At 45.6% G+C, this 26029-nt stretch overlaps 1 protein-coding gene across 2 annotated transcripts in view; it reads left to right on the top strand.

The window, feature by feature from the left end:
- The window catches only part of COL15A1 (collagen type XV alpha 1 chain), a 109181-nt gene extending 84154 nt beyond the window's left edge, over positions 1–25027 (top strand). For both annotated transcript variants that reach the window (XM_087419414.1, XM_014782019.2), the window contains 13 exons: positions 99–140; positions 2959–3004; positions 5321–5401; positions 5837–5886; positions 5988–6089; positions 7009–7153; positions 10742–10806; positions 12147–12275; positions 12423–12482; positions 13219–13278; positions 17013–17198; positions 22768–22883; positions 23941–25027. In XM_087419414.1, coding sequence (XP_087275540.1) covers positions 99–140; positions 2959–3004; positions 5321–5401; positions 5837–5886; positions 5988–6089; positions 7009–7153; positions 10742–10806; positions 12147–12275; positions 12423–12482; positions 13219–13278; positions 17013–17198; positions 22768–22883; positions 23941–24154 — 1296 coding nt within the window. In that variant the 3' untranslated portion in view covers positions 24155–25027. The remainder of the gene's footprint in view (positions 1–98; positions 141–2958; positions 3005–5320; positions 5402–5836; positions 5887–5987; positions 6090–7008; positions 7154–10741; positions 10807–12146; positions 12276–12422; positions 12483–13218; positions 13279–17012; positions 17199–22767; positions 22884–23940) is intronic.
- The last annotated feature ends 1002 nt before the right edge of the window (positions 25028–26029 follow it).

Here is a 26029-nt window from a genome sequence, read left to right as displayed (position 1 = left end):
CAGGGGGCCTCCGTGGGGGAGCGGGGAATGGGCCCCAGGCTGGCCTAAGCTGGAATCAGGTCTCCTGATGGCCTCTTGTCTCTTGTCACTTCCCACAGGCCATCTTCCCAGTACCAGTCCGGCCGCACTGCAAAACGCCAGTAAGTAGCATGTAGTCACCGCCTTGAAGAGCAGGCTTTGGCACAGAAGGCAACTCAGAGAAGACGATCAGTCTTTGTCTTGAGGCCCTTCTGTCCATCAGTGTCCTCTTTGATATCTTCTATCACCTACGTATAGACCCTTCAGTGACTAGAAGCTTCTAGATAATGGACTGTGGCAATGAAATATACTGGATCTTCTAAGGGTGCACCCACTGACAGTGTTTCTTTTAACACAATCAAAAAAGCAGTGTCTTCTGTTATTGAAACCACATTAGCTTCATGCTTGGAGCAGTCTAATAAGGGGGGACATAGAACCCTTAAAAATATAGATGGGGGGCCGGCCTGGTGGTGCAAGCGGTTAAGTGTGCATACTCCATTGCAGCTGCCCGGGGTTCGCCGTTTCGGATCCTGGGCGTGCACCGATGCACTGCTTGTCAAGCCATGCTGTGGCGGCGTCCCATATAAAGTGGAGGAAGATGGGCATGGATGTTAGCCCAGGGCCAGTCTTCCTCAGCTAAAAAAAAAAAAAAAAAAAAAGAGGAGGATTGGCAGATGTTAGGGCCGATCTTCCTCACACACACAAAATATATATATATGGATGAGGGAAAAAAAGCAACTCCAACCAGTGCTCCTGCACTGGTTGCACTTTGGGATAAAATCCAAACCTGACTTACGCTGTCCTTTCCCAGTTGTCATATTACTGACAGCACACAAGACTAGAGGCGGGGATCCTGTCTCCCTCCTTGTAATGAGGAAACAAACTGACTCAGCAAAGCTCACTTGTCCAAGGTCACGGGACTGACGGAGCTGGGACCATCACTCAGGTCCCCTGACCGCCAGGCAGCAGGTACAGGCACTGTGACTCCGAGGGGTCAGGCATGTGCCCGGTGGCCCAGCTAGTCAGTAGCACCGTCCCTGAGGTCTCACCTGTGTTAGGAGAGTCCTGTTTCTGTGGGAAATGCAGGGAGGGTGGCCTCTCCCTGTGCTTAGGCATTAGTCACGGAACTGTGCATAATCATTTCTCCCATTCATTCGACAAATATTTGTTGAGTACTTATGGAGTGCCAAGTACTCTGCTGGGCCCTGGGGACACAGGATGAACTAGACAGGCGTGGCCTCTGTTCTCAGGAGCTTGCAAATTACAGTTGAGAAAGATCCCTTGAAGTGGGTTCATAATTGATGCCTTTGGGGAAGGGGGTGATGAGGCTTCGGTCAGAGGCTTTAAAGTGACGCAGTTTGGCCTAGTATCTGCCTAGACATCTGTCGTGTCTGAACTTTGAGGCACCCTCAGCCCAGGGCCCGGGAACTCTGGCCTGGAGGGCAGAGGACAGGAGCCACGTGTCTAAGGTGACCAGAGGCCTGCTGGCTTCCAGGTCTACGTAAGGACAGCAGCAACCCAGGTCCTGTTGATGCCGATGGCCTGAAGGGAAACGTAAACTAGTGCGGGAGGGACCCTCCTGAGAGATGGCTGCATCCCACCCCTGCCTCCTTATCATATAGAAGGAGAGACTGCAGCCCCGAGAGGCAGAGGTGCGGGGCCCGTTCCAGCTCCCACCGTGAGTGAGTGCCTGAAGCCCCTCCCAGCTGACGTGACTTTAGGCTTCAAATGGACCAACCCTGGGACAGCACCTGACAAACTTGAGAGTGTCTTAAAAACGCTCCTGAGATTACCATGACCTGTGCTAGGAGCCTTTGCAGTAACCATGGCCTTTCGGGCTCATGAGTTTACTTAAAAGAAGCCAAAGATGAGCTCAGAGCATTTCATGTTGCCTGGCTGGACACCACGGGGGCAGGGGCGTGGACATTTCCTGGCCAGCTCTCAAAATGAACACTTGAAAAAGTAATGCTCCCTCTCCCATCTGGCGTTTCACAAGCCCCTTCTAATTTCAGCCCCTTTATAGCACCACAACAATTTACAGCTCACACCTGGAATGGGGGACCTTTATCAGCTTAGCTGCAGGAGACCAGCTTGGTGCTGCAGCCTTCATCCTTAACTTAGAAATGTTTTTCCTAGAAGATTCCCTTCCCCATCCCCTATCTTCTCTTGCTGACCCCTGAGCATCTTGTGACCCTCCACCCGAAAGCATAAGAAAATCTTGGCACCTGGAAAATCATTTTGATCCCACGTATCAACTGGGCAGAGGTGAAGATGGATTAGTGAAAGCAGAGTCACAGGTGGCTCTGTTTTAACAGATAAAGAAATGCAAGAATCTGGGAATGAACTGGGAAGGAATATTATCTTGAACAACTTGGACTCCAGACCCCTGGCACTTAATGGGGAGTCCAAAATAGCACCCCCAATCTAATGATAACCCCCCATTATTAATTACCACTACCATCAGCTCCTGTTCATTATGCTCATCTTTGCTTATACACAGTAGCAAAGCTATCAGCTGGCCCACCTCCATGGCTGGGTACATCACTGGCTCGGATGCTTGACTTCTCACATGAATCAGTCTTAATTGATAGGAAAGGAGGCAAGAACACTCATGGTTGGCCAAGCCAACACTGGCACGATTGGTTGTCCTAAAACTTTGGGCTTCCCCTTTGCGGAGTTGTTTGGCCAAGAGGTCTTGGTCTGTCCACCCCACCCAGTTACAGATGGGTCCCCCAGTTGAAGGCCTGGGATGCTTGAGGGTACATTGAGGGCTGCTGGGGAGCTCAGGGCCTTTTGGGGCTCCAGAGCCAAAGGAAAGCTTGACTCCATGACATTGCCCCTCCTGCCACATGCCCCCGGGACAGGAAACAGTGGCAACCTGCACACATGAACACTAGGACAGGGTTTGCAGTGTATGACCTTGCTTTTCTCCCTCTCCAGGTTGGTACCGCTCATCCTGGAACTTCAGAACTCATCACCTTTCATGGTACACACTCCCTTCTTCGTCTCATGTTTCTCTGAGACGTTTCCTGACCCTCATGACTCTGCAGAAGGTGGTTTCTATTTGCCCAGTGCTGGGCATACCGTAGACCAAGTGGTCAGGAAGATCTGACTCTGTGGTGGGAAGGGTGGTAGCTGAGCCAAGGCAGTGGGACTAGGCACCTCTGTAGATCTTTGAATTCCTGGTTCCCAAGAGGTGTGAGAAATCAACGACCAGTGCTCTTGATCCTAGAGATGAGGGCACACAGTGTAGACGAGGTTGAGGGGCTCAGGCTCAAGCCTCCCCTGACTTGATATTGGCCGAGCCTCCTAGATAGCACATCTTGGCTGAGCCTCATAGGTAGCAGGAAGAGCTCCATTTGTCCATTCGTTTGTTAGTTTCTTCAGAAAGCATCCACTGATTCCTTCTCCGTGCTTGGTGCTATCCCATGCTCTGGGCTGAGACAGATGACTCCTACTCTGTTTCTGCCACCCAGGCCCTTAGACTCTGTTATGTGGAACTATTTAAAAAATCATTATAATGCAATATACTGAGAGCTAATGCAGGGAGGGCCGTGGGAGCTCAGAAGACCTTTGCTTCAGTGTTCCTGGACCAGCAACATCAGCATCTGCTGGGAGCTTGTTAGAAATGCAGAGTCTCAGGCCCACCGCAGACCTGCTGAATCAGAAGCTGCATTTTCACAAGCTCCCAGCTGAAGTGTGTGCACATAAAGTGTGAGGAGCGCTGGTTCTGAGTGTTTGATTAGTAAGTTTGATCGGCACATTCTGTAGGAGCCTATCCACCACACGTCAGAGGGGGGATAGGCCGGGAGACAGGAGCCTGCAGGTGAGCAGTCACTCTGGTCCCCTGTCCCCATGTACCCTGCCATGCTATTTGTCCCCCTTTTGATTGAAAAGTCTGAACACTTGCAGTTTAAACAGGGGAAGGTCTTTTTTTTCCCATACCGACTTCTAGCTTGGCTCTGTCACCCGCAGCCCGCCAGGTGGTGGTCTCTATGCTGATATCTGGCCCTGTGGGTTTTTTTGTTGCTTTTGGTTACAAAGTCCAGGCTGTTCTCACATTGCATGCTCAGATCCAATTCAAGGCTCTCCCTTCCCCTGGTGCAAGGTGGACCTTGGGGAGAGGGGGTGGTGCTGGATTTGCTTTCTCGGATCCCCAGTGGTTCCTTCACCGTGGGCCCCTCAGGGGGAAAAGGGAGGGAACAGATTTTTCTGGATGAGACAGCCCCATGAGCCCTTTGTCCTCGCACTTACTTGTGGGTTGTTACTCCTTCTCCTTTGGGTGAGCAGCCACGTAAGCTCAGTGTCTTCTTCTCTGGGCATTGTCTGTAGTCTCCTTGTGGGTGGGTGGAGGCCCCGTGGCCCCGCTGTCCAGGTCCTGGCTCCAGCAGCTCCCCAGCAATGGTGAGGCCTTACTGGGTGCGATTGCATCTCCCAGCTGACCCCCAGCTGGCAGCATCATGCCTCTAATACTCCCATTCCTTCCCTCACGTTGGGGAAGCCTGAACCCCCCTACCTTGTCTACACCGTGTACCCCCACCTCCAGGCTTGAGAGCACTGGTTGGTTGATCTCTCACACCTCTTGGGAACTGGAATTCAAAGATCTAGTGTCCACCCCACCCATCAAGGTGGGGAAAGGGGATCGCTTCCCTTCCCAAATGCTGAACTCCCAGAAGGCTTCCTTCCTCCAGCCTCATTTCCCGTGTAAAGAGTTAGGAGAAAAGGGGTGGCGGTAAGGCCATTTCTGCAGAAACAGTGCTTCTCCCAAGTCCTGTGGGGAGAGGGAGGTGCCGGACAATTGGCATTCTTCCAACTTTCTAAGTGAATCCTTAGCACCCTTAGTTCTCCTCGCGGGCACTCCTGGGACATTCCTTTCCTCCCCTTACACTGTGCTGCACAGGCATAGATGAGATGGGACTAGAAGCTTGACTTGGTGTTGAGCCTCAGGCGACGCGCGTGAAGCCAGCCAAGAGAGAGTTAACTGCAGCCTCTGCTGGGCGCCCCCCACGCACTGCTGGTATCCTAAGGGTAGCGCTTATTCCATCTGGCCTCTTACTGCCCTTCGCTGTCTGTCTCCCCACTGAGACTGAGCTTTTCAAGGTCAGGAATTGTCTGCGGCACCTGCCTCTGCCCCCTCCACCATTTAGCAAAGGGTCTTATACCCTACGACTTCTCAATAGGCCTTTGTTTGTTGAGTGGACTTTGCTAAAGGGGTTCAGTTTGAAAACTTGTCTCAGAAATGTTTTATATAGAATGAAGGTGATTTTTCACTGTCTTTTTTTAAATGTGTGTTTGATGGCAGGTGTTAAAGGAGAGAAAGGATCCTGGGGTCTTCCTGGCTCAAAAGGAGAAAAAGGCGACCAGGGGGCCCAGGGACCACCAGGTATTCCAACTCTCGTCCTGGATCTTGCCTTTGATTTTTGTTCATGAGAAATCCAATTGAGCAAGAAAGTAAGACTAATTACATTACCCCCTTGACTGCAAGCTCCGTGGAGTTCCAGAGAGACCCAGTCATGGGTGCTACATGTCCAAGATGGAACCTTGTCAAGAGAGACCCGCAGTTCTAATTGGTCTTGCCTCACATACAAAATGAGGCCCGAAGAAGGCCAGGGACACGCCCGGGGTCCCACAGCATCTGGGTTGTGGGGCCTGGGCCAGGACTGGTTTCTGCCTCCAAGCCCAGGGCCCATCTGTTAGCTAAACCAACGTGGGGTCACTTCCACTACAAAATAATCATGGTGGCCAACTTGGTTGCCGACTTTTATTTTTAAATTTCTGAGATTCTGATTGTGAATTTTACAAAGTGTTTCTTTTTCAGGCCCTCCAGTGGATCCAGCCTACCTGAGACATTTTCTGAACACCTTGAAGGTGAGTATTTCTCTACTAAACTTCTGGCCTGTGTTTCCAAGTTCTTGGGCTGATGTCAGAGACTGATTCATCCTGCTTCACTGAATGTTCTCTGCTTTCAGGGGGAGAATGGAGACTGGGGGATCAAAGGAGAAAAAGGAGACTCTAACAGTGACTTCTCTGTGTCAGGACCTCCAGGCCTGCCGGGAAATCCAGGCCTGGTTGTGAGTAGTGACCCCTCCACATCGTCTTCCTCCATGAGTCACAGCTTTCTCTGATGCCCCGAAACGTGCCTAGGCAGATGGAGAGCAAGGGTCTGTCACAGCACCACAAGCTGGAGGCAGGACTTGGGCTTCTGTCTCCCTCCCCGATACTTGGGGATACTGATGGGGAGCTTGGGTGAGGCCCACAGAGGAAAGGGAGCTGGCCAAAGCTATATGCATTCAGGTAACTTCCAGGTCACTAACCACACTGCCTTATTCATGTCAGTCGTGGAAAATTTGCTCAACACAAAGAGTTATTGATGGTGAGCACATCGGATCATGGAGACAGAATGGAAGGTGAGGGAGATATTTTTAGAGGGACTATTTGATTCTTCTGAAATGTCATCAGAGAAGGAGTCTCTAGGTAGGCTTGGTGTTCTTAGAATGAGAAGTTTCTCCAGGTCACAAAAGAGAAATTCAAGTTATGCCTCCAATAATGTTATGATGAGATCTTTGACCCTCAGGGACCACAAGCAAACTCCAGTCGCAGAGCTCACCATGAGGGTAGACCCAGCAAAGCCTGGAGACCAGGGTTCCATGTCCAGCTCTGCTGCTAACCTGCACTGAGGCCTTGGGCAAGCCCTTTCCCTCTCTGGGCCTCAGCTTCTTCTTCTGTGAAATGCAAAGCCTAAACTAGCCGATCTCCAGGGCACTTCTGAGTCCAGGGCTCTCTGGGGTTCTCTGGAGAGTCAGTCAACATAATGACTGGGCTGCTGCTCTCAGGTCTTACACCACCTGAGTTGTGCCCAGGACTGAGGATAATGATAACAATAGCTGGTGTTTACTGACTTCTTACAAATGTCCTCATAAAAGAATAGATGGGACTTCTAGTGATTAATGGTGCTTTCTCTCTTCTCTTACTGTGTACTTGCCTTGACAGGGCCAGAAAGGGGAGACTGTTGTTGGGCCCCAGGGACCCCCGGGTGCTCCTGGGCTGCCTGGGCCACCTGGCTTTGGAAGACCTGGTTCCCCTGGGCCACCAGGACCTCCGGGGCCACCAGGACCTCCAGCTATCCTGGGAGCAGGTTAGTACTGTGGGTGGTGCCCTCATTTATGCTGCCCCTTCTATTATGCTCAGGGTCACCACATCTGGGTGGCATGTCAGAGCCACACTGACAGAGGGCTGTTTCCTGGATGGAGCCTTTTTTCTTTTCTTTTTTAAAATTGAGATATAATTCGCATGCCATAAAATTGACCCATTGAAAGTGTACAATTCAGTGATTTTTAATATATTTACAAGATTTTACAGCCATCACCACTATCTAATTCCAGAACATTTTCATCCCTCCGAATAGAAACCCTGTTCCAATTAGCAGTCACTTCTCTTTTCCTCCTCTCCCCAGACTCTGGAAACCATGAATCTACTTTCTACCTCTATGGATTTGTCTGTTCTGGACATTTCATGTAAATGGAATCATACAATATGTGCCCTTTTATGTCTGGCTTCTGTCACTTAGCATGATGTTTTCAAGGTTCATCCATGTTGTAGTGTGTATCAGTACTTCATTCCTTTTTATGGTTGAGTAATATTCCATTGTGTGGCGATACATATATATATATACACACACACACACACTACATACGTACATACATACCACATTTTGTTTATTCATTTATCAGCTGGTGGACATTTGGGTTGTTTCCAGTTTTTGGCTATTATGAATAATGCTGCTATGAACATTCATGTATAAGTTTTTGTGTGGACATATGTTTTCAGTTCTCTTGGGTGTAGACCTAGGAGTGGAATTACTAGATCAAACATATAGTTATTCTATGTTTAACTTTTTGAGCAACCACCAGACTGTTTTCCAAAGTGGTTGCAACGTTTTGCATTCCCACTGGCAGTGTATGAAGTTTCCAGTTTCTCCTCATCTTCACCAACACTTGTTATTATTACATCTTTTTTATTCTAGCCCTCTTGTGCGTGTGAAGTGATACCTCATTGTGGTTTTGATTTGCATTACCATAATGACTAATGACGTTGAGCTTCTTTTCATGTGTGGGTGGAAATTTCTTGGCTGCTTTTTGATGCCTGGGCCTTAGGGACTTGAGGACCAGCACTGATTCTAACGCGCTAGGTAAAAATCTCTTTACTCTTTGGGGCCACAGTCTGTCAAATGAAAAATGGGTGAAATAGAAGAAAATCTCCATTTATTGAACATTTACCAAGTGCCAGGGACTCTGCTAGTCACTTCACTTCATTATTTTATTTTAGTAAATCACGCAAAGCTTTATTTCATGAAGCCCTTCAAGGAAAGTATTAGCATCCCCATTTTACAGATGAGGAAAGTGAGACCCAGAGACATTTAGGAACCTTTCCAAGGTCACACAGCTAATAAGTGGCACCAACAGGATTAGGACCCAGATCAGCGTAGCTCCAAAGCCTCTATTCTTTCCACTATGCCCATGGTGGGAAATCATAATAGCAGCAATAATAGCGTGAATGCATCATTTTCTGTTGTTTGGTTGGCATTTTCTGTTGTTTGGTTGTGTGGTGGAAGCATGCCTGGGAAGAGACCTACAATGTCTGGGGCATTGGGAAGAATTTTACACAGGAGGTGACTTTGGGGCTGGGGCTTTGACTTAGTCTTGGATCTTTTGGCTGCAAGTGACAGGAATGTCACTCAAACTAGTTCAAGCAAAAGGGAAATTTATTGGATGTGAAGGAGGGGGTGAACGATCAATTTGTGGGAGGGGCAGACATGCAGCGGGACCTCAGGTTCAGCCAGAACCAGGGATTCAGCCCTTGCGAGGATTCTCTGGCCATCTCTCATCTCAGCTTCTCTCTGTTTGCTAGCTTCATGCTTCTTCACTGCAGACCACATCCTCTGCATGGTGGGAAGTAAGGTTACCGACAACTCACAGCTTCCACTGTCAGCTAGAAATTCTGGCCTTCTTTCTCAGTGTTAGTTTGAAAAGTCCTGGGATGGGGCAAGTGCTGGGGAAGGATTCTGATTGGCCTGTCTTGAGCCAGATGCCCAACCTTGGACCAGTCACCTGTGGCCAGCAGTTAGGATCACATGAGAATGAGGCAGCTCCTTCTGGAACCAAATGGTTGTAGAGGTGAAGGGGAAGATTCCAAGAGAAGGTGAGGATTCTTGTCCTGCAAAGAAAGAAGGTGCTGAGTGGATTAAAACTGTAGGTGCCCACACAGCCTTGGGGGATGAGTAGGAATTGCAGGAGGTGGAGGGACATTACAGGGTGAGTACAGGACGCAGAGAATCTGTTGTCCGTAGTAGCCCAACACTGGGGCCCCAGGACTCCTTGCTCCTTTGAAAAGGATTGCCCCTCACATAATGTATGGCAATTCACGGTTACAAAACACTCTCATATCCATCATCCCATTTAACCTTCATAGCAGCCCTGGGAGGGAGATGAAATGGGTATTACTAAAAACTCATTTCACGGATAAAGATGCTGAAGCTGAGAGAGGCTAAGAGACTTGCTCAAGATCATAGTGCTAGTAGGAGACATGGCAGGGGTCCAAATCCAAGTCCTCTGACCCTGTATCCACTAGACATCCACCACTTATGTGTGGATTCTCAAGTCCTGTGTTGGAACCGCACACTTGCTCACAATGACCTGAAAAGCCTCATACAGTAATTTTACTGGGACTTGAAAAAACCCTTAACTCTGCCAAGAGCTTTGCAGATTTGGCGGGGACAGGGGATTGGGGAGGAAGAAGGAGAGCAAAGGACAGGTGTAATAATACTTCTTTATGTTGGCCTAAGGTAAGGGCCTTTCATTGGGGAACTGCGGTCTCCTAGAAAACTCAAGGACGTGCCTCAGGGATCTTTCCGTCATCCCACTAACACTTGATGTAGAGTTTTTTGTGCGTGTGTACACACACACATGCACACTGGGGAAGAGAGCAGTAGCCTTGATCTGCTTTTTAAGTTAAGCTCTTTAAGCTATGACTCTTCAAAAGCTAAGAACCCCTGGTTGAATGCCGTACAATTTGCAAAGCACCTTCCTAGTTGGTATTTTACTCACTTCTCAGCACAGCCCCGTGAAGAAGAAATGCCTGCTTGCATTTCACAGGTGAGGAAACCGGGGTTCAGAGCGCTTGCAGTTTCCCCAAGATCACACAGCTGGAAACTGACAGGCTGGGGACTTGAGTCCGTGTCTCCTGGCCCCAAGGCCAGGGCTCCTGTCACTGCACCACCTTGTCCTCCTGCGGCCTGGCACTTGTACTTTCTGCGGCTCTCTCGGAGCCTGCTGCTTCTCGTTAGTAGGTGGTTACCTCCCTTCAGCCTGTCTCTTGAGTGAAGTCAGTCGTATGAGTCAGGGTATTTTTGGATGCAGTTGACAGAAAACTCAAACTGACTTATGCAAACAACAGAAGCAACAAGAATTTATTCACTTATAAAACTGAAAAGTCCTAGGCATGGCTTGATCCAAAGCCCCAAGCAAGAATCCCAGCTCTTCCCCAAACCAGTCCGTGTGGCTGAGTCACGCGGGGCCCAGAACTCCCAGGATGAAATTGCAGGGCAGGACGCTTTGCAGCCTGTGAATGAGGGTGTGCACGCACCCCCTCAGGTGACCCACTCACATCTGAGGCATTTGTCGGAGAGCGTGGTTTTTTGTAACTTCCCTTTTCTGCTTTGTCTTAGCCGTGGCCCTTCCAGGCCCACCTGGCCCTCCAGGACAGCCAGGGCTTCCCGGATCCAGAAACCTGGTCAGTGTTATTATCAATATGTATTCATCCTTCTACCTTGGATGGGTTTACTTAGAACTTCGGCTGCAGTGTGTAGGGGCTGGCACACCTTTTATGTTGGAATCAGATCTCCATGACAATAGAATTGGTGCAGTTCCTTTAACAGAAGGTACTTATCATCTTTTGGGATGACTTATTAAGTAAAAAGATACAGAATACAAAATCATTTATGATTTAAGTTCTACCCTTCTAATCCTTAATTGACTAAACTGTAACAAGAACCAGTCATATTACATCAAAAAAACATAAGCACAAGAGGGTGAACAATATCACAGCAGGTCCCGTGCTGGTCCGATTTACTCTGGGTAATTCAGCCTTCTCCATTCTGCCAAAGGATGTCTCTTGTACGTTCATTACCCTGCAGATCTTTGGAGCAGGGTATAGCACGCAGAGGTTATTAGGACGCACAGAAAGAGGACAAATGCCTCACAAAGAGGTCAGGAGTCCTAGGAATGCTCCTTGCTCTTGGCTGGATTTTAGTCGGAAAATCTGGCTGCCAAATGAAGAAGCATCCAGTCGTTGATGGAATTTTGATGTCTGGTGCCTTTATGGGATTTCTAAGCCATTTTGATGCACAAAATCATTATCTTCAAGGCTAGATGAAAATTAATTTTTTATAATCTTTCTCAGTTGAAATGAAAAATAAAAGTTCTTTTGGCTGCTATTTCTTTGAGACTTGATGCTTTTCAATAGATTTTTGCAGCTTTTATGTGTGCTCCTGGATAGGCCACGACGTCTGTCTAATCTTTGGCAGTTTTCTAGACAGAAAAATTACAGACCCTCATTTTCTGTTTATTTAATATTGGAACCACCTAGCCTGGCAAAGAAGATTCAAGACCTATGTAGAATTGCTCACTTGCTTGCATTTCTTATTCCAAATGAAAACAAGTTTGAAACTCTTTAAGGAGCAGCACGAGATAACCCATTTAACAATGTCAGTGCCACCGAGCTGCTCGCAAAAATGGAAGTGACACAACTTATTGATGATTTTGCCAGATCCAACATCCAACAAAGAATACCCTGTTTACAGTTTTTAAACGTCTTTGAACTCACGGAATATTATCTTCTTTGTTTTAATTCATTTGTTATAATTTAGATTTGTGTTTCAAGGCCATTCATGTTTTTGTTTTATCAAAGAGAATGTCCTTTGCTTACTAATGAAGTTAGATATCTCTATACGCACAATAAGCCTTTTCATCGACTATGGTGGGATGGCTCATATTTGACTTTACAAAGAGGCCAGCTTTTCAAATTGTGCCACTGCTCTAAGGATAACTGGGGGATTTAAAACTATCTGACAGGTCACAGCATTTAGCAACATGGATGACATGCTGCAGAACGCGCATTTGGTTATAGAAGGGACCTTCATCTACCTGAGGGACAGCACCGAGTTTTTCATTCGTGTCAGAGATGGTTGGAAAAAATTACAGGTAATTCTTACACTTCCTTTAACAAACTGCCTCCAGATGCCCTCTAAAAATAATAATCTACTCCTATAAATGCCATTTTTCTGTTTTGAAACTAAGCAAACAGCTTCTAGTTGATGTTTCATTTTCAATGTACTGTTTTCCTTAAAGCTGGGAGACCTGATCCCCATTCCTGCCGACAGCCCTCCGCCCCCTGCGCTTTCCAGCAACGTGAGTGCTTTCCCTGCCTTACTTCTCGCTCCTGCGTCAGCGTGTGCTGAGTCCCCCTTGGTGTCCAGCGCCTAGCTCTCCACACCCTGGACAGCCAGCTCTGCAGGGTTTAGTATCTGGTGGAAGCCCAGAGATTACCAAGTGCCAACAGAATGTTCTCACAGCAGAGGGGAGGGAGAACTGGACCCAGAGGCTGGAGACCTGCTGTTCCCACGTCATAGCTGAATCCTCTCGGGCAACGGGCTTCCTCTTTCTTGGCCTCAGTTTATTCATCTGTGAAATCATTGGTCGGCATAAGCCATCTAGAAGAACCCTTTAATTTTTGATACTCTGAGACTTCTTTGCCTGATAAGAACACTGGCAACTTACGTTGTCCGTTTTTTAATTCTATATCAACCCTTTGAGGCAGATACTGTCACCCCCGTTTTGCAGATGAGGAAATTGAAGCTCTGGAGAGGTGACTTGCTCTATTAAGTGAATGAGTTAGCAGTAAAACAAGAGTCTTCTGCTTCTTTGGTTCAGTGCTCTTTCTAAGAGACTCGAGAATATCCCCTCCCTTTCTGAGGATCACGTTTTCATTCCAGCATGAATCTTGTCACAGTTAAGAGTGGCCCAAAGACAATGACAAACTATTTAAAGTAGCTTCTCAAGAGACATTGCGCTTGCGCCTTGCGTGCCCTGAAGAACAGATCGAATGCATGTTCTGAACCGTTTATTTTCCTCTTTTATGTAACAGCCGCATCAGCCTCAGGCTCCACTGACGTCTCTTTCCAGTGTCAGTTATGAGAGGCCTGCAGTAAGTACAGTTCATGCGTTTACTCTGCAAATGCTGAATGTGTGTCCACAGTGTGCCGGGCCCTGTGCTTGTTACACAGTTTCTACCCTCTGGATGCGTGCAGACTAGCAAGAGAGGCAGACAGAAAGTAGACAGTTCCAAGACAGTGTGCTAGGTTGTTTGGGCGAGACAAAGAAAGGATGCTGAGGCCTTGAGGAAGGTCAAGGACATCTGCCTTCTTTAGAGGAGGTGACCTCTCAACTAAGACGTAAAGGACAATTGAGAGCAGGTGTGAGCCAGGAGGGGGAAGAGAGTGGGAATTCCAGGCAGAGGGAACGTGGAACAGAGGGAGGCAAGGGGAAGTGCTGTTCTTTTCTGTCATGTCAGGTGTTTTAGTCTGGCTGAAGCAGTAGTGTTTGGAGCAGAGAAGGGAGAAGTTTAGTTTGCAGAGGGCAAGGGCTGTCATCGAGGGCCTATAAGCCAAGCTAAGGACTTTGACCTTTTCCAGTGGGCAGTGGGGAGCAATGAAGGGTCTAAAGCAATAAAGGGGTATATCAGATTGGCATTTCAGAACTTACCTTGGTGACAGTACATACATGGATTGGAGGGGACAGGACCAGGGGCCCAAAGACCGGTTAGATGGCTCCTATACTATCTGACCTAGGATTACAGCAGTGAACATGTAGAAAAGTGGGCAGATTGGAGAGAAGTTAAGGAGGCAGGAGTGACAGATTTGGTCATTGATTGGATATGGGTCAGTGAGGATGAGGGAGATCAGGAGTGATGCCTAGGTTTTTGCTGGGGTAATTGAGTGGTCATAGTTTCCTTTCCAGGGGTCATTTTGTTGCTAGGATTAGAAACTCTCACTCTATTCTTTCACTAGCTTAAGTGAAGATCTTGTTCATATAATTGCAGGAACCTCATGGAACTCAATTGCAGGAAGTACAACAGGGCCTGGGGACCCTGTCCTCCCCTCCACCCCCACTCCATCACACGGACATAGGTTACATCTACAGAGCTCACACACAGCTTTGGGTGGCCATCCTGCTAAGACCTGCAGCTGGTCTTACAGCTGCAGAGCCCAATACCACCTGACTGAGTTCAGAGTCTTGGGAGAGAGAGTCTATATGGGTCATCTTGGGTCAGTTGCCTTCTCCCGGCCAAATCAAAAGTGGCCAAGAGAATGAGATTGAATGGCCTAAGGCCACTCTTTTTAGCAAGTGTCGTGGGGGCACTTTCAAAGAACAAGGAATGGCCTTGGCAGACACCAGAAACACATTTCCTATAGTGCTCCCGTTCACCAAGCAGGAACTCATTTGGGGCATCGTGAGTCTGAGGTACCTGTAGGATATCTGAGTGGAGACTAGCAGGAGGGAATGGGATATGAAGGTGTGAAACCTCGCAGTGGGTCTGGTCTGGGGATATAGACTCGGGAGTCTTCAGCAGAGCCCTGGCAATTGTGCTGGGGGTGGTAGGATTCCCAAAAGAGAATCTATACAGTGAGAAGAGATTGGACTGAGAGGAGCAAAAACAAAAAGGAACTGATGGAAGAGATAGGATAAGGAAACTGAGAAGCCAGAGCCAGAGAGGAAGAAAGAATGCCAAGCATGGTAGAAGCCAACAGGGTCAAATGCTGCCAAGAGGTCCATCAACAGAACTAAAAGGTGTCCTTCAAATTTAAAAGTAGAGAAAAGCATTCCTGTAGCATGGAGGGATGCCAACAAGATTCTAGTTGTTGAGGAGTAGATGGGAGGTGAGGAAAGAGAGAAGTGAGTGTAGATAACCCTTCAAAAAGCTTAGCTATGAAGGGGAGAAGTGAGGGCAGCAGCTAAAGGATTTTTAAAATAGTATTTATAAATTCTAAAGTAATACATATTCATTGTAGAAAATTTCAACAATGAATAAAAAGAATGGAGAAGAAAATAGTAAATCTCCTATAGTTTCACCAAAACTATAGCCATCCACAAAATAACCATTTTAACATTTGGTTGTTGAAACGTTATTGTCTTCATAAAAATGATACCTATTCATTATAAAAATGTTCTAGTAGTTAGAGAACTACAAACACGAGTGCACGAAAGCCCTTGATCCCACCATTCAGAAACAGCCATCATTTCAGACATTTCTCTGTGTGTCTCCTTAAAGAAGGAGAGGTGGAGATAGGTGGCATCAGAGGCAGGGCAGGGAAGCCCTGCTCATCCCACTACACCTTTCCCTCTGTCAGGGAAGCTGTGTCCCATCAAGGCCTCTTGTGACTGCCCTTGGGTATAGCCCCCAGAAGCACACTGGTTGGAGAGTGATGAGACCATGGGGCCTCTTCCCTTGAGTGCTGTGGTCTGCAGATATGACGGGGAGGAAAAGAGGGGTGGGGGCTGTATACCCAGATGGCAAGGGCATCAGAGGGCCGGGGTTGGATGTGAGGCTGGAAGTCTGGTGGTGATGAGTTAGGAGTGTGCTGAAGCCCCCTCCCCATCCTAAGGGCTGGGAATGTAGGAGCATATAGTGCTGCTACTGGGAGGGCTACAGGGGAAGCCTCGTCTCAGTGTGTGTGTGGGGGGGGTGGTGGGGGATGGTCCTGGACCTCCCTCCAGCATGGTGATAAAGGCAGAACCAGGGATGAGTAAAAAAGAAATTGGAGGAGGTAGCAGGCTTGGAGTCTGTCCTCTTCAGAATGGGAAAGAAAGGGGTAGTGAGATGGAGAACAGTGTCTGGAGGAGTGCAAGGACTTTGCAGTCTGGACATTGTAGTTCACGGCCAGCTGTGGGCAACCAGCTGGAAACATACAAAGGCTTTTTTGGACATGAGAGGCCACACGGAAATGGGGAGAGAAGCACGACCACCTCCTGCCCCAGCACATGGGGCTCATTTCACATCCTTTGGTTTAAGATAATTCAAAATATTTTTCTTGTCTGGAGACTTGGGCCCGGGTTCTGCACCAGCCCTCCCCAGCTCTGTGCTGATGAGGTAAAAGTTACTCCTGAGATGAGGCTGAGGAGGAGGATGACTGCTCCTTGATTATGAGATGTATTCCAGAGGGTGCAGCAGAAAGGGCTAGAAGAGAAGGCTGTAGGAGAAGGCTGGCTTTGGGAAGGGAAAGTGTGGGAGAAAAGAGCCTATGGAATGGCTTTTATTTGGGCTGCTGACCAAGGTAGCCGGGATGTGAGGCTAGAGTTACTGTAGGACCCCTAGTTTCCAAAAAAGTCTATCCCAGCAGTCTTAGTAATAAATGTCACGACCTTTTCCTTTCAATGCGTTTTCCCTCTGGCCCCTCACCATCAGCCCGGGCCCACTTGGGAGGTGGAAGAAAGGGCAACAGGTAGACAGTTTGGTGTGGCTCTGTGATCCAGGACCAAAGCCAGCCAAAACTCTACAGGAAACGGAACTAGGGGCAGACGCAGAGGTATCAACAAATGACCTGCCTGCAGGCTGGATTCAGATCTCTGAAGAGCTTTATTTGGTCCAAGCAGCGTTTTGTTTTGTTTTGTTTTTCTCGTATGTGGAAGAAATTTCCACCATTTAGAGGTGTTCAGAGAGCTGAAACAGGCTGCCTGGGGAGCCCTGAGCTCTCCTTCACTGAAGATGGGCAGGCAGGGACTGGACCTCCAGCGTCAGGTAGAGCTTGAATAGGGTAACATCTAACGTGCTTCCATCCCCAGAAGTCTGGGGTCTTATTGGGAACATGAGATGGTTATGGGGTTGGAGTTCGCTTTTAACTCCTTAACTGCTCTATCTTTTCTCTCCCTTACTTTTTTCAGCTGCACTTGGTTGCTCTGAACACGCCATTTTCTGGGGACATTCGAGCTGATTTTCAGTGCTTCCAACAGGCCAGGGCTGCAGGACTGTTGTCCACCTACCGAGCTTTCTTATCTTCCCATTTGCAAGATCTCTCCACAGTTGTGAGGAAAGCAGAGAGATACAGCCTTCCAATAGTGAACCTAAAGGTAACAATAAATATTGTTTCCATTGCTTGCTGGGTGCATCAGTCTCCACAGGGACTGTAGGCAGGTGCCACTTCCTGACATCATCAGAAGTGTGCTGGTTCAAGGCCTAGCCTGGCCCTGATTGGCTGTGTGACTTCAGGTGGGTCACTTTCCCTCTCTGGACCCCAGTTTCCTCATATTTACAGTGGCCTTTTCTGCTTGGATGGTCTATGACGCTTCGAGCAGACAGCACATTTAAGCTGCCAAAGGCCGGCAGACATTCTTCTGCCCTCATTCACTGGCACGGCAGAGCCTTGTAGGATCCCTCAGTTGTACCATGGAAATAGCTGATTCCTTTAAGGCTACAGAGGGACGGCTCTGTTGCCGCTCACACGCATCCTGGGTTCTGACCTCTAACTAGATCTCAAAGGTACTTTGAGACCCTTTGGTCTCTGTGAGCCCAAGATTCCAATTTGGAGCCTTGAGGGTAGCAAGCTCCATCCTGCCCCCACACCCAGCACCTTCCATCTCCTTTCCCAAAGTTCTATTCCACCACATTCACTCACTCAAATTATTTGTATTCTTAGAATACGAATAACTGAAAGAAACTGGGCTCTTTGAGGAAAAAGAGTAAGAGATTCATCTCCATATCGCCCACAATGTAGTCTTGCATAAAGTCTGGTGCAAATTTGAAGCTCAGTATATACTATAAAATTTTTTAAATAACAGTAATAAAATAAAGACCTAAGAGGAAAGGGATCGAATCGACTTAGTCTAAGGAACTAAGAGGTCATCAGATAATGGAATATCTCATCCACGAGATTTTTTATACAAACCTCAAGGTAACAACTAAACAAATAATCAGAACAGAATCATATATGATAAATAAAGAGAAAACTAAAAGAGTCATCATACAGAACTACCAAACTGAACTGGTATTCCGAAACACATGGGACGGGAAACAAAGGAAATGCAAAAGAACCGGAAAATAAACTATGAAATAGCAACATTAAGCCCTCATATATCAATAATCACTCTAAATGTAAATGGATTGAATTCTCCAATCAAAAGACACAGAGTGGTGGGACGGATTAAAAAGCAAGACCCAACAATATGCTGCCTCCAGGAAACACATCTCAGCTCTAAAGACAAACACAGGCTCAGAGTGAAAGGATGGAAGACAATACGCCAAGCTACTGGCAACGAAAGAAAGCAGGTGTTGCCATACTTATATCAGACAAAGTAGACTTCAAGATAAAACAGGTAATGAGAGAAAAAAGGGGCAATATATAATGATAAAAGGGACACTCCACCAAGAAGACATATCAATTATAAATATATATGCACCCAACATAGGAGCACCAAAGTACATAAAGCAACAAACCTAAAAGGAGATATTAACAACAACATAATAATAGTAGGGGATCTAAATACCCCACTTACAGCAATGGATAGATCATCCAGACAGAAAGTCAATAAGGAAATAGTGGACTTAAATGAAAAACTAGATGAGATCGACTTAATAGACATATACAGAGCACTCCATCCAAAAGTAGCTGACTACACATTCTTCTCAAGCATGCATGGAACATTCTCAAGGATAGACCATATGTTGGGAAACAAGGCAAGCTTCCATAAATTTAAGAAGATTGAAATCATAACAAGCATCTTTTCCGACCATAATGCTATGAAACTAGAAATCAACTACAAGAAAATAACTGGGAGAGTGACAAAGATGTGGAGAGTAAACAACATGCTACTGAACAACCAATGGATCATTGATGAAATTAAAGGAGAAATAAAAGCATATCGAGAGACAAATGAAAATGAAAATACGCCATACCAACTCATATGGGATGTAGCAAAAGCAGTCCTGAGAGGGAAACTCATAGCAATACAGGCCCACCTGAACAAACAAGAAAAAGCCCAAATAAGCAACTTTAAACTATGCCTAAGAGAACTAGAAAAAGAAGAACAAACAAAGCCCAAAGTCAGTAGAAGGAGAAAAATAATAAAAATTAGAGCAGAAATAAATGAAATTGAAACCAAAAAAACAGTAGAAAGGATCAATGAAACAAAGAGTTGCTTCTTTGAGAAGATAAACAAAATTGACAGACCCTTAGCCAGACTCACTAAGAAAAAAGAGAAAAGTCTCAAATAAATAAAATTAGAAATGAAAGAGGATAAATTACAATGGATACCACAGAAATACAAAGGATTATAAGAGAATACTATGAAAAACTATATGCTAACAAATTGGACAATCTAGAAGAAGTGGATAAATTCTTAGACTCATACAACCTCCCAAAACTGAACCAAAAAGAAACAGAGAGTCTGAATAGACCAATCACAAGTAAAGAGATTGAAACATAATCAAAAACCTCCCAAAAAATAAAAGTCCAGAGGCCAGCCCCATGGCTCAGCAGTTAGGTGCTCGCGCTCTGCTACTGGCGGCCCGGGTTAGGATCCGGGCGCGCACCGACACACCGCTTGTCCAGCCATGCTAAGGTGGTGTCCCACATACAGCAACTAGAAGGATGTGCAACTATGACATACAACTATCTACTGGGGCTTTGGGGAGAAAAAGGGAAATAAAGGAGGATTGGTAATAGATGTTAGCTCAAGGCCAGTCTTCCTCAGCAAAAAGAGGAGGATTGGCATGGATGTTAGCTCAGGGCTAATCTTCCTCACAAAATAAATAAATAAATAAATAAATAAAAGTCCAGGACCAGATGGCTTCTCTGGAGAATTTTACCAAACATTCAAAGAAGATTTAATACCTATCCTTTCAAACTATTCCAAACAACAGAGGAAGATGGAACACTTCCTAACACATTCTATGAGGCCAACATCACCCTGATACCAAAGCCAGACAAGGACGATACAAAGAAGAAAAACTACAGGCCAATATGCTGATGAACATAGATCCAAAAATCCTCAACAAAATATTGGCAAACCAAATACAGCAATATGTTAAAAAGATCATACAGCATGACCAAGTGGGATTTATACCAGGGATGTAGGGATGGTTCAACATCCGCAAATCAATCAATGTGATACACCACATTAACAAAACAAGGAATAAAAACCACATGATCATCTCAGTAGATGCAGAGAAGGCATTTGACGAGATCCAACGTTCATTTATGATAAAAACTCTCAACAAAATGGGTATAAAAGGAAAGTATTTCAACGTAATAAGGGCCATATATGACAAACCCACAGCCAACATCATACTCAACGGGGAAAGTCTGAAAGCCATTCCTCTGAGAACAAGAACAAGAGAAGGGTGCCTGCTCTCACCACTCTTATTCAACATAGTACTGGAGGTTTTGGCCAGAGCAACTAGGCAAGAAAAAGGAATAAAAGGAATCCAAATAGGCAATGAAGAAGTGAAACTCTCACTATTTGCAGATGACATGATTTTATATATAGAAAATCCTAAAGAATCCATTGGAAAACTATTAGAAATAATCAACAACTACAGCAAAGTTGCAGGGTACAAAATCAACTTACGAAAATCAGTTGCATGTCTGTACGCTAATAACGAACTAACAGAAAGAGAACTCAAAAAGATAATTCCATTTACAATCACAACAAAAAGAATAAAATATCTAGGAATAAATCTTACCAAGGAGGTGAAAGACCTATACAAAGAAAACTATAAGACATTATTGAAAGAAATCGATGATGACATAAAGAAATGGAAAGATATCCCATGCACATGGATTGGAAGAGTAAACATAGTTAAAATGTCTATATTACTTAAAGCAATCTACAGATTCAATGCAATCCCAATCAGAATCCCAATGACATTCTTCATGGAAATAGAACAGAGAATACTAAAATTCATATGGGGTAACAAAAGACCCGAATAGCTAAAGCAATCCTGAGAAAAAAGAACAAAGCTGGAGGCATCCCAATCCCTGACTTCAAAACATACTACAAAGCAACAGTAATCAAAACAGCATGGTACTGGTACAAAAACAAACACACAGATCAACGGAACAGAATTGAAAGTCCAGAAGTAAAACCACACATCTACGGACAGCTAATCTTTGACAGAGGAGCTAAGAACATGCAATGGAGAAAGGAAAGTCTCTTCAATAAATGGTGTTGGGAAAACTGGACAGCCACATGCAAAAGAATGAAAGTAGACCATCTGCTTTCGCCATTCACAAAAATTAACTCAAAATGGATCAAAGACCTGAAGGTGACACCTGAAACTATAAAACTCCTAGAAGAAAATATAGGCAATACACTATTTCACATTGGTCATAAAGGAATCTTTTCGGATACCATGTCTACTCGGACAAGGGAAACTAAAGAAAAAATAAACAAGTGAGACTTCATCAGATTAAAGAGCTTCTACAAGGCAAGTGAAACCAGGATCAAAATGAATAGACAAAATGAATAGACACATCTATTTGATGTGCAAATAGAAAATATTTGCACATCATATATCCGACAAGGGATTAATCTCCATAATATGTACAGAACTCATACGTCTGAACAACAAAAAAACAAACAACCTGATCAAAAAATGGGCAGAGGAAATGAACAGACAGTTCTCCAAAGAAGATATACAGGATGGCCAATAGGCACATGAAAAGTTGTTCAACATCACTAATCATCAGGGAAATACAAATCAAAACTATACTAAGATATCACGTTACACCCATTAGAATGGCTATAATCACCAAGACAAAAAACAGCAAATTTTGGAGAGGTTGTGGAGAAACAGGAACCCTCATTCACTGCTGGTGGGAATGCAAACCGGTGCAACCTCTATGGAAAACAGTACGGAGATTCCTCAAAAAATTAAAAATAGAAATACCCTATGACCCAGCTATCCCACTACTGGGAATCTATCCAACGAACCTGAAATCAACAATTCAAAGAGGCTTATGCACCCCTATGTTCATTGCAGCATTATTCACCATAGCCAAGAAGTGGAAGCAACCCAAATGTCCCTTGACTGATGATTGGATAAAGAAGATGTGGTGTATATATACAATGGAATACTACTCAGCCATTAAAAAAGACAAAATCGTCCCGTTTGCAGCAACATGGATGGACATGGAGGATATTATGTTAAGTGAAATAAGCCAGAGAGAGAAAGACAAACACCACATGATTTCACTCATATGTGGAATATAAACCAACAGACGGACAGAGAGAACTGTATGGTGGTTACCAGGGGCAAGGGGGGTGAGGGGTGGGCACAAGGGGTGAAGGGAGGCATTTATATGGTGACTGACAAACAATAAAATTTCACAATGTTATAAACTAACACATCAATAAAAAATAAATAAAGACCTAAAACACACTTTTGATGGGGAAGAGCCTTGATACACATATAATAAGAGAAATTATCTCAAGAAATAAGACAGTAAAGCCAAAACAGTTCAAGGATGGATAATAAATCAAACCACACACATTTCCTGAGTTTCCACTCCATCCCGGCTCTGGGATTAGGGTTGAGGGCTTCAGTGTGAGGTGGCGTTTGTGCCTTGAAGAATGAATAAATAGCTAGTCCATTTGCAGGCTGATGGTATAATGATTCTAATGTGGTATTTTGTCTCCATAGGGCCAAGTACTTTTTAATAATTGGGACTCAATTTTTTCTGGCCACGGAGGTCAGTTCAATACACATGTTCCAATATACTCCTTTGATGGCCGAGACGTAATGACAGATCCTTCTTGGTGAGTAGGGGTGGAAGCCCTCCAAGCATATGGTATGATAGACAGTTTTAGGAGACATTCTAACAATGGATTGCCTTTATCAGCTGCCCCTCCAGGATGCTGCCAGCATAAAGCCTCAATGAGGCAGCCGAGGGCCATGGAGAGAGCCCTGGCCTCAGAGCCAGGAGACCTGAGTCCAGTACCTTAATCTGGGACCTTGGGCAAGGCACTTCCACTCTCTGAGCCTCAGCTGCCTCACCTGTCAAATGGGCAAGATAATCATATCTATACCATAGGATTGTTGTGAGTGTAAAATGATAAGCGGGAAAAGATCTAGCATGCAGTGGGCACTTAAGAAGTGTTGTGAGTGTAAAATGATAAGTGGGAGAACATTAGCATGCAGTAGGCACTTAATAAGTGATAAATAATGCTATTCTTGGTGATCCTTTATCCCTATGCTGTGAGCTGCACTCTAATTCTTTGAAAACTACGTATGCTCCTGAGAATAGCACAACTCAGCAAACCTTTCCTCAGTGTCTACTCTGTGCCAGACCTGGAGGGCACAGGAAAAAACCTACATGGCCCCTACCCTTTCAAGGCGTACAGTCTACGGAGGAGGACAGACACAGACTAGCTACAATTCTAGACAGGGTATTGTAAAATGGAGAAACAGATAAGATGATAGGAGCACAGAGGAAATATTCATCCTCACTTGGGGGTGAGAATCAAGAAGGCTTTCTGTAAGAGGAGGCATTCAGTGGACCTTGAAGGATGAGAAGGAATCACTGGGCTGAAAATGAGAGAGAGGCCACTCCAGATGGAGGGACCTCATGAACAAAGGTTCAGATTCATGAAAGGAGGGAGTATGATTTGATAACAAGTACAAGTTGGATATGGTTGGAATATAGTGCGTTCAGCTAGGTGGAAAGAGCTGTCAGGATGGAGAGGTGGCGTGGGGTCAGGCCATGGAGGGTTCAGGAGTTTGACTTGATTCGCTAGACTTATGCCAGTTTGGTCACTGAGATATGCCACAAAGAAGCGTCATTTCAAAAAGTAACATGACAAAATTCCTTTTTAGGCCCCAGAAGGTCGTTTGGCACGGCTCCAGCACCCATGGAGTGCGTCTTGTGGATAAGTACTGTGAAGCGTGGCGAACCGCGGACATGGCAGTCACGGGGCTGGCCTCCCCACTGAGCACGGGGAAGATTCTGGACCAGAAAGCATATAGCTGTGCTAATAGGCTAATTGTTCTGTGTATTGAAAACAGTTTCATGACAGACGCTAGGAAGTAGTGACCTTCTGATGATTCTGAAAGAGTTTTCCAATTTTTCTGATGTGAAGAGTTGACACTGAAATCTAAAATGTTTAAATGTTGTAAATATTAGTTTTTTATTACACATTCGTCACAACAGCAACCAAAGAAAACATACCTCAATACACTCAAAACTGAAGGCATAAAGGACTCAGATCAAAGATAAAATCTGATCCATATATTGGTGCTAGATTCTGCAGGAAACCCCGGCAGTGTGAACACATCCAAGCATGGGTAAGAGCGATTTGGAAAGAAAGGCCTTGGCGTTCCGCCCACTGCATCCTTCAGAAAGTAATTTCCTCCTTTTAACCAGTTGAGTGTAAGATGTCCTTCATGTTTTCATGCAAAGTCTCAGTTTAGAAATGTTACCCTTTTCTAAGTTATGTGCAGACCGACTGCTTTATTCTTTAATATACATCCATCATTTGCAACTGCCGTTCATACAGAGAAACAAAACTGCTCAAATGATCCTATTTGTATTTTCTGATATTACCATACTTTGATTTTTTTCCTAAAATATTATTGCCATCATGCTTTAGGAGTTTTATATTTTTATACAATCATATTTAGTACGGCATCTGTTTATATAACTTTGACTTGCTGGAAAAGTTTAAACTCCAAATTATCTGAAACTAGAAAAGAAATAGCACATAATTACCACCTTTCCCTTGGCGGCCCTTCCAGCCAACCCCCACCCCGGATTTTACGACTTCCATTTGGCAACTCTTGAATTATCGCTGCGATTAAACGAGCAGGTTCATGAGGATGAATTTTCTAAGACACATATATCTTCAGGCTGTATACTTTGATTCTTTTTCCATGTAAGTGAACATAAAAACATCTTTTCCAGGCACTTTCTTCTGTTTGACTTTTTTCCCCTAGTTCCTTTATTCTCCACTGCTGATGTGGAAGTGGCCCTGGGGCAGGTTTGCTGACCCTGTCACTGCTACTTGTGTAGCCCTCAGGAGAAGATCAGAGAACAGGAAGATTTTCCCATCATGCTCGTCTGCTCCTGCCTGTGGTCCCCCACTTGGTGGGGGCAGCATGGGGTGGGCAGAAGAACCCAGTGTGGGAGACAGGATGAACTCTGTCTCAATGCATGACTTTGGACAAGTCTGCCTTTTTCTCTCGAGGAGGTTGGGATAAAATAAGCATAATATCAGCTCCCAGTTACTAAACATCAGACTTTTTGTAAATCCTATTTACCTTTCCTCATACCCTGCAAGGTAGGTATTTTTATCTCCACTTTACAAATGAAAAAAAAAAAGTTGAGGCTCAAGGAGTCACTTGTTCCAGGTCACACAGCTGGGGAGAGGTGGGGCTGGTTTCAGACTCAGGGTCAGTGTCGCTCCAGTGCCCAGGATCTTTTCAAGGAACCACTGCACAGGGCTGCCTATCTGCTCCCTCCCAGCTCCGAGTCTTGACTCTCTGGCTCTTGGCTTGACCCTGCAGGAGAAACAGAATCACCAGGCAAGGGGCATGCCGGGATATTTCCTCCCATTCAGCTGGCCTGGCCCAGAAACACGGCAAAGTGAATCCACCCTAATAATCCCCGAGTTAGGAAGGAAATTGAGGACAAAAAAAAAGCAGACAGCCCGAACCTCCACTTAGGGGCTACCTCAATGGAACAGCGGTGAGAATCTTTCTAATGAGTCATGGAATGAAGACAGTGATAGGTTGGAACACCCCAGAGGTGGAGTGTTGAGAACCAGCCCACCCCCCTAGTGACTGGGGGGAGGGGTACCTGGCCTGGACAGGAACTGAGGAAAGGGAGCAGAAGGCTCCTGAGGTCATGAAGTGAAGAGGCCATCTGTTTTAGTCAGAGCCCACCTTGGCCCTGGGTCACAGAAGGGGC

The sequence above is a fragment of the Ceratotherium simum genome, chromosome 29, assembly GCF_057802395.1.
Source record: "Ceratotherium simum simum isolate JZ-2026a chromosome 29, ASM5780239v1, whole genome shotgun sequence".
In the NCBI taxonomy this organism is placed as follows: domain Eukaryota; kingdom Metazoa; phylum Chordata; class Mammalia; order Perissodactyla; family Rhinocerotidae; genus Ceratotherium; species Ceratotherium simum.
The sequence above is the reverse complement of the archived record's forward strand: the minus strand, read 5'-3'. Positions and strand labels throughout refer to the sequence as shown.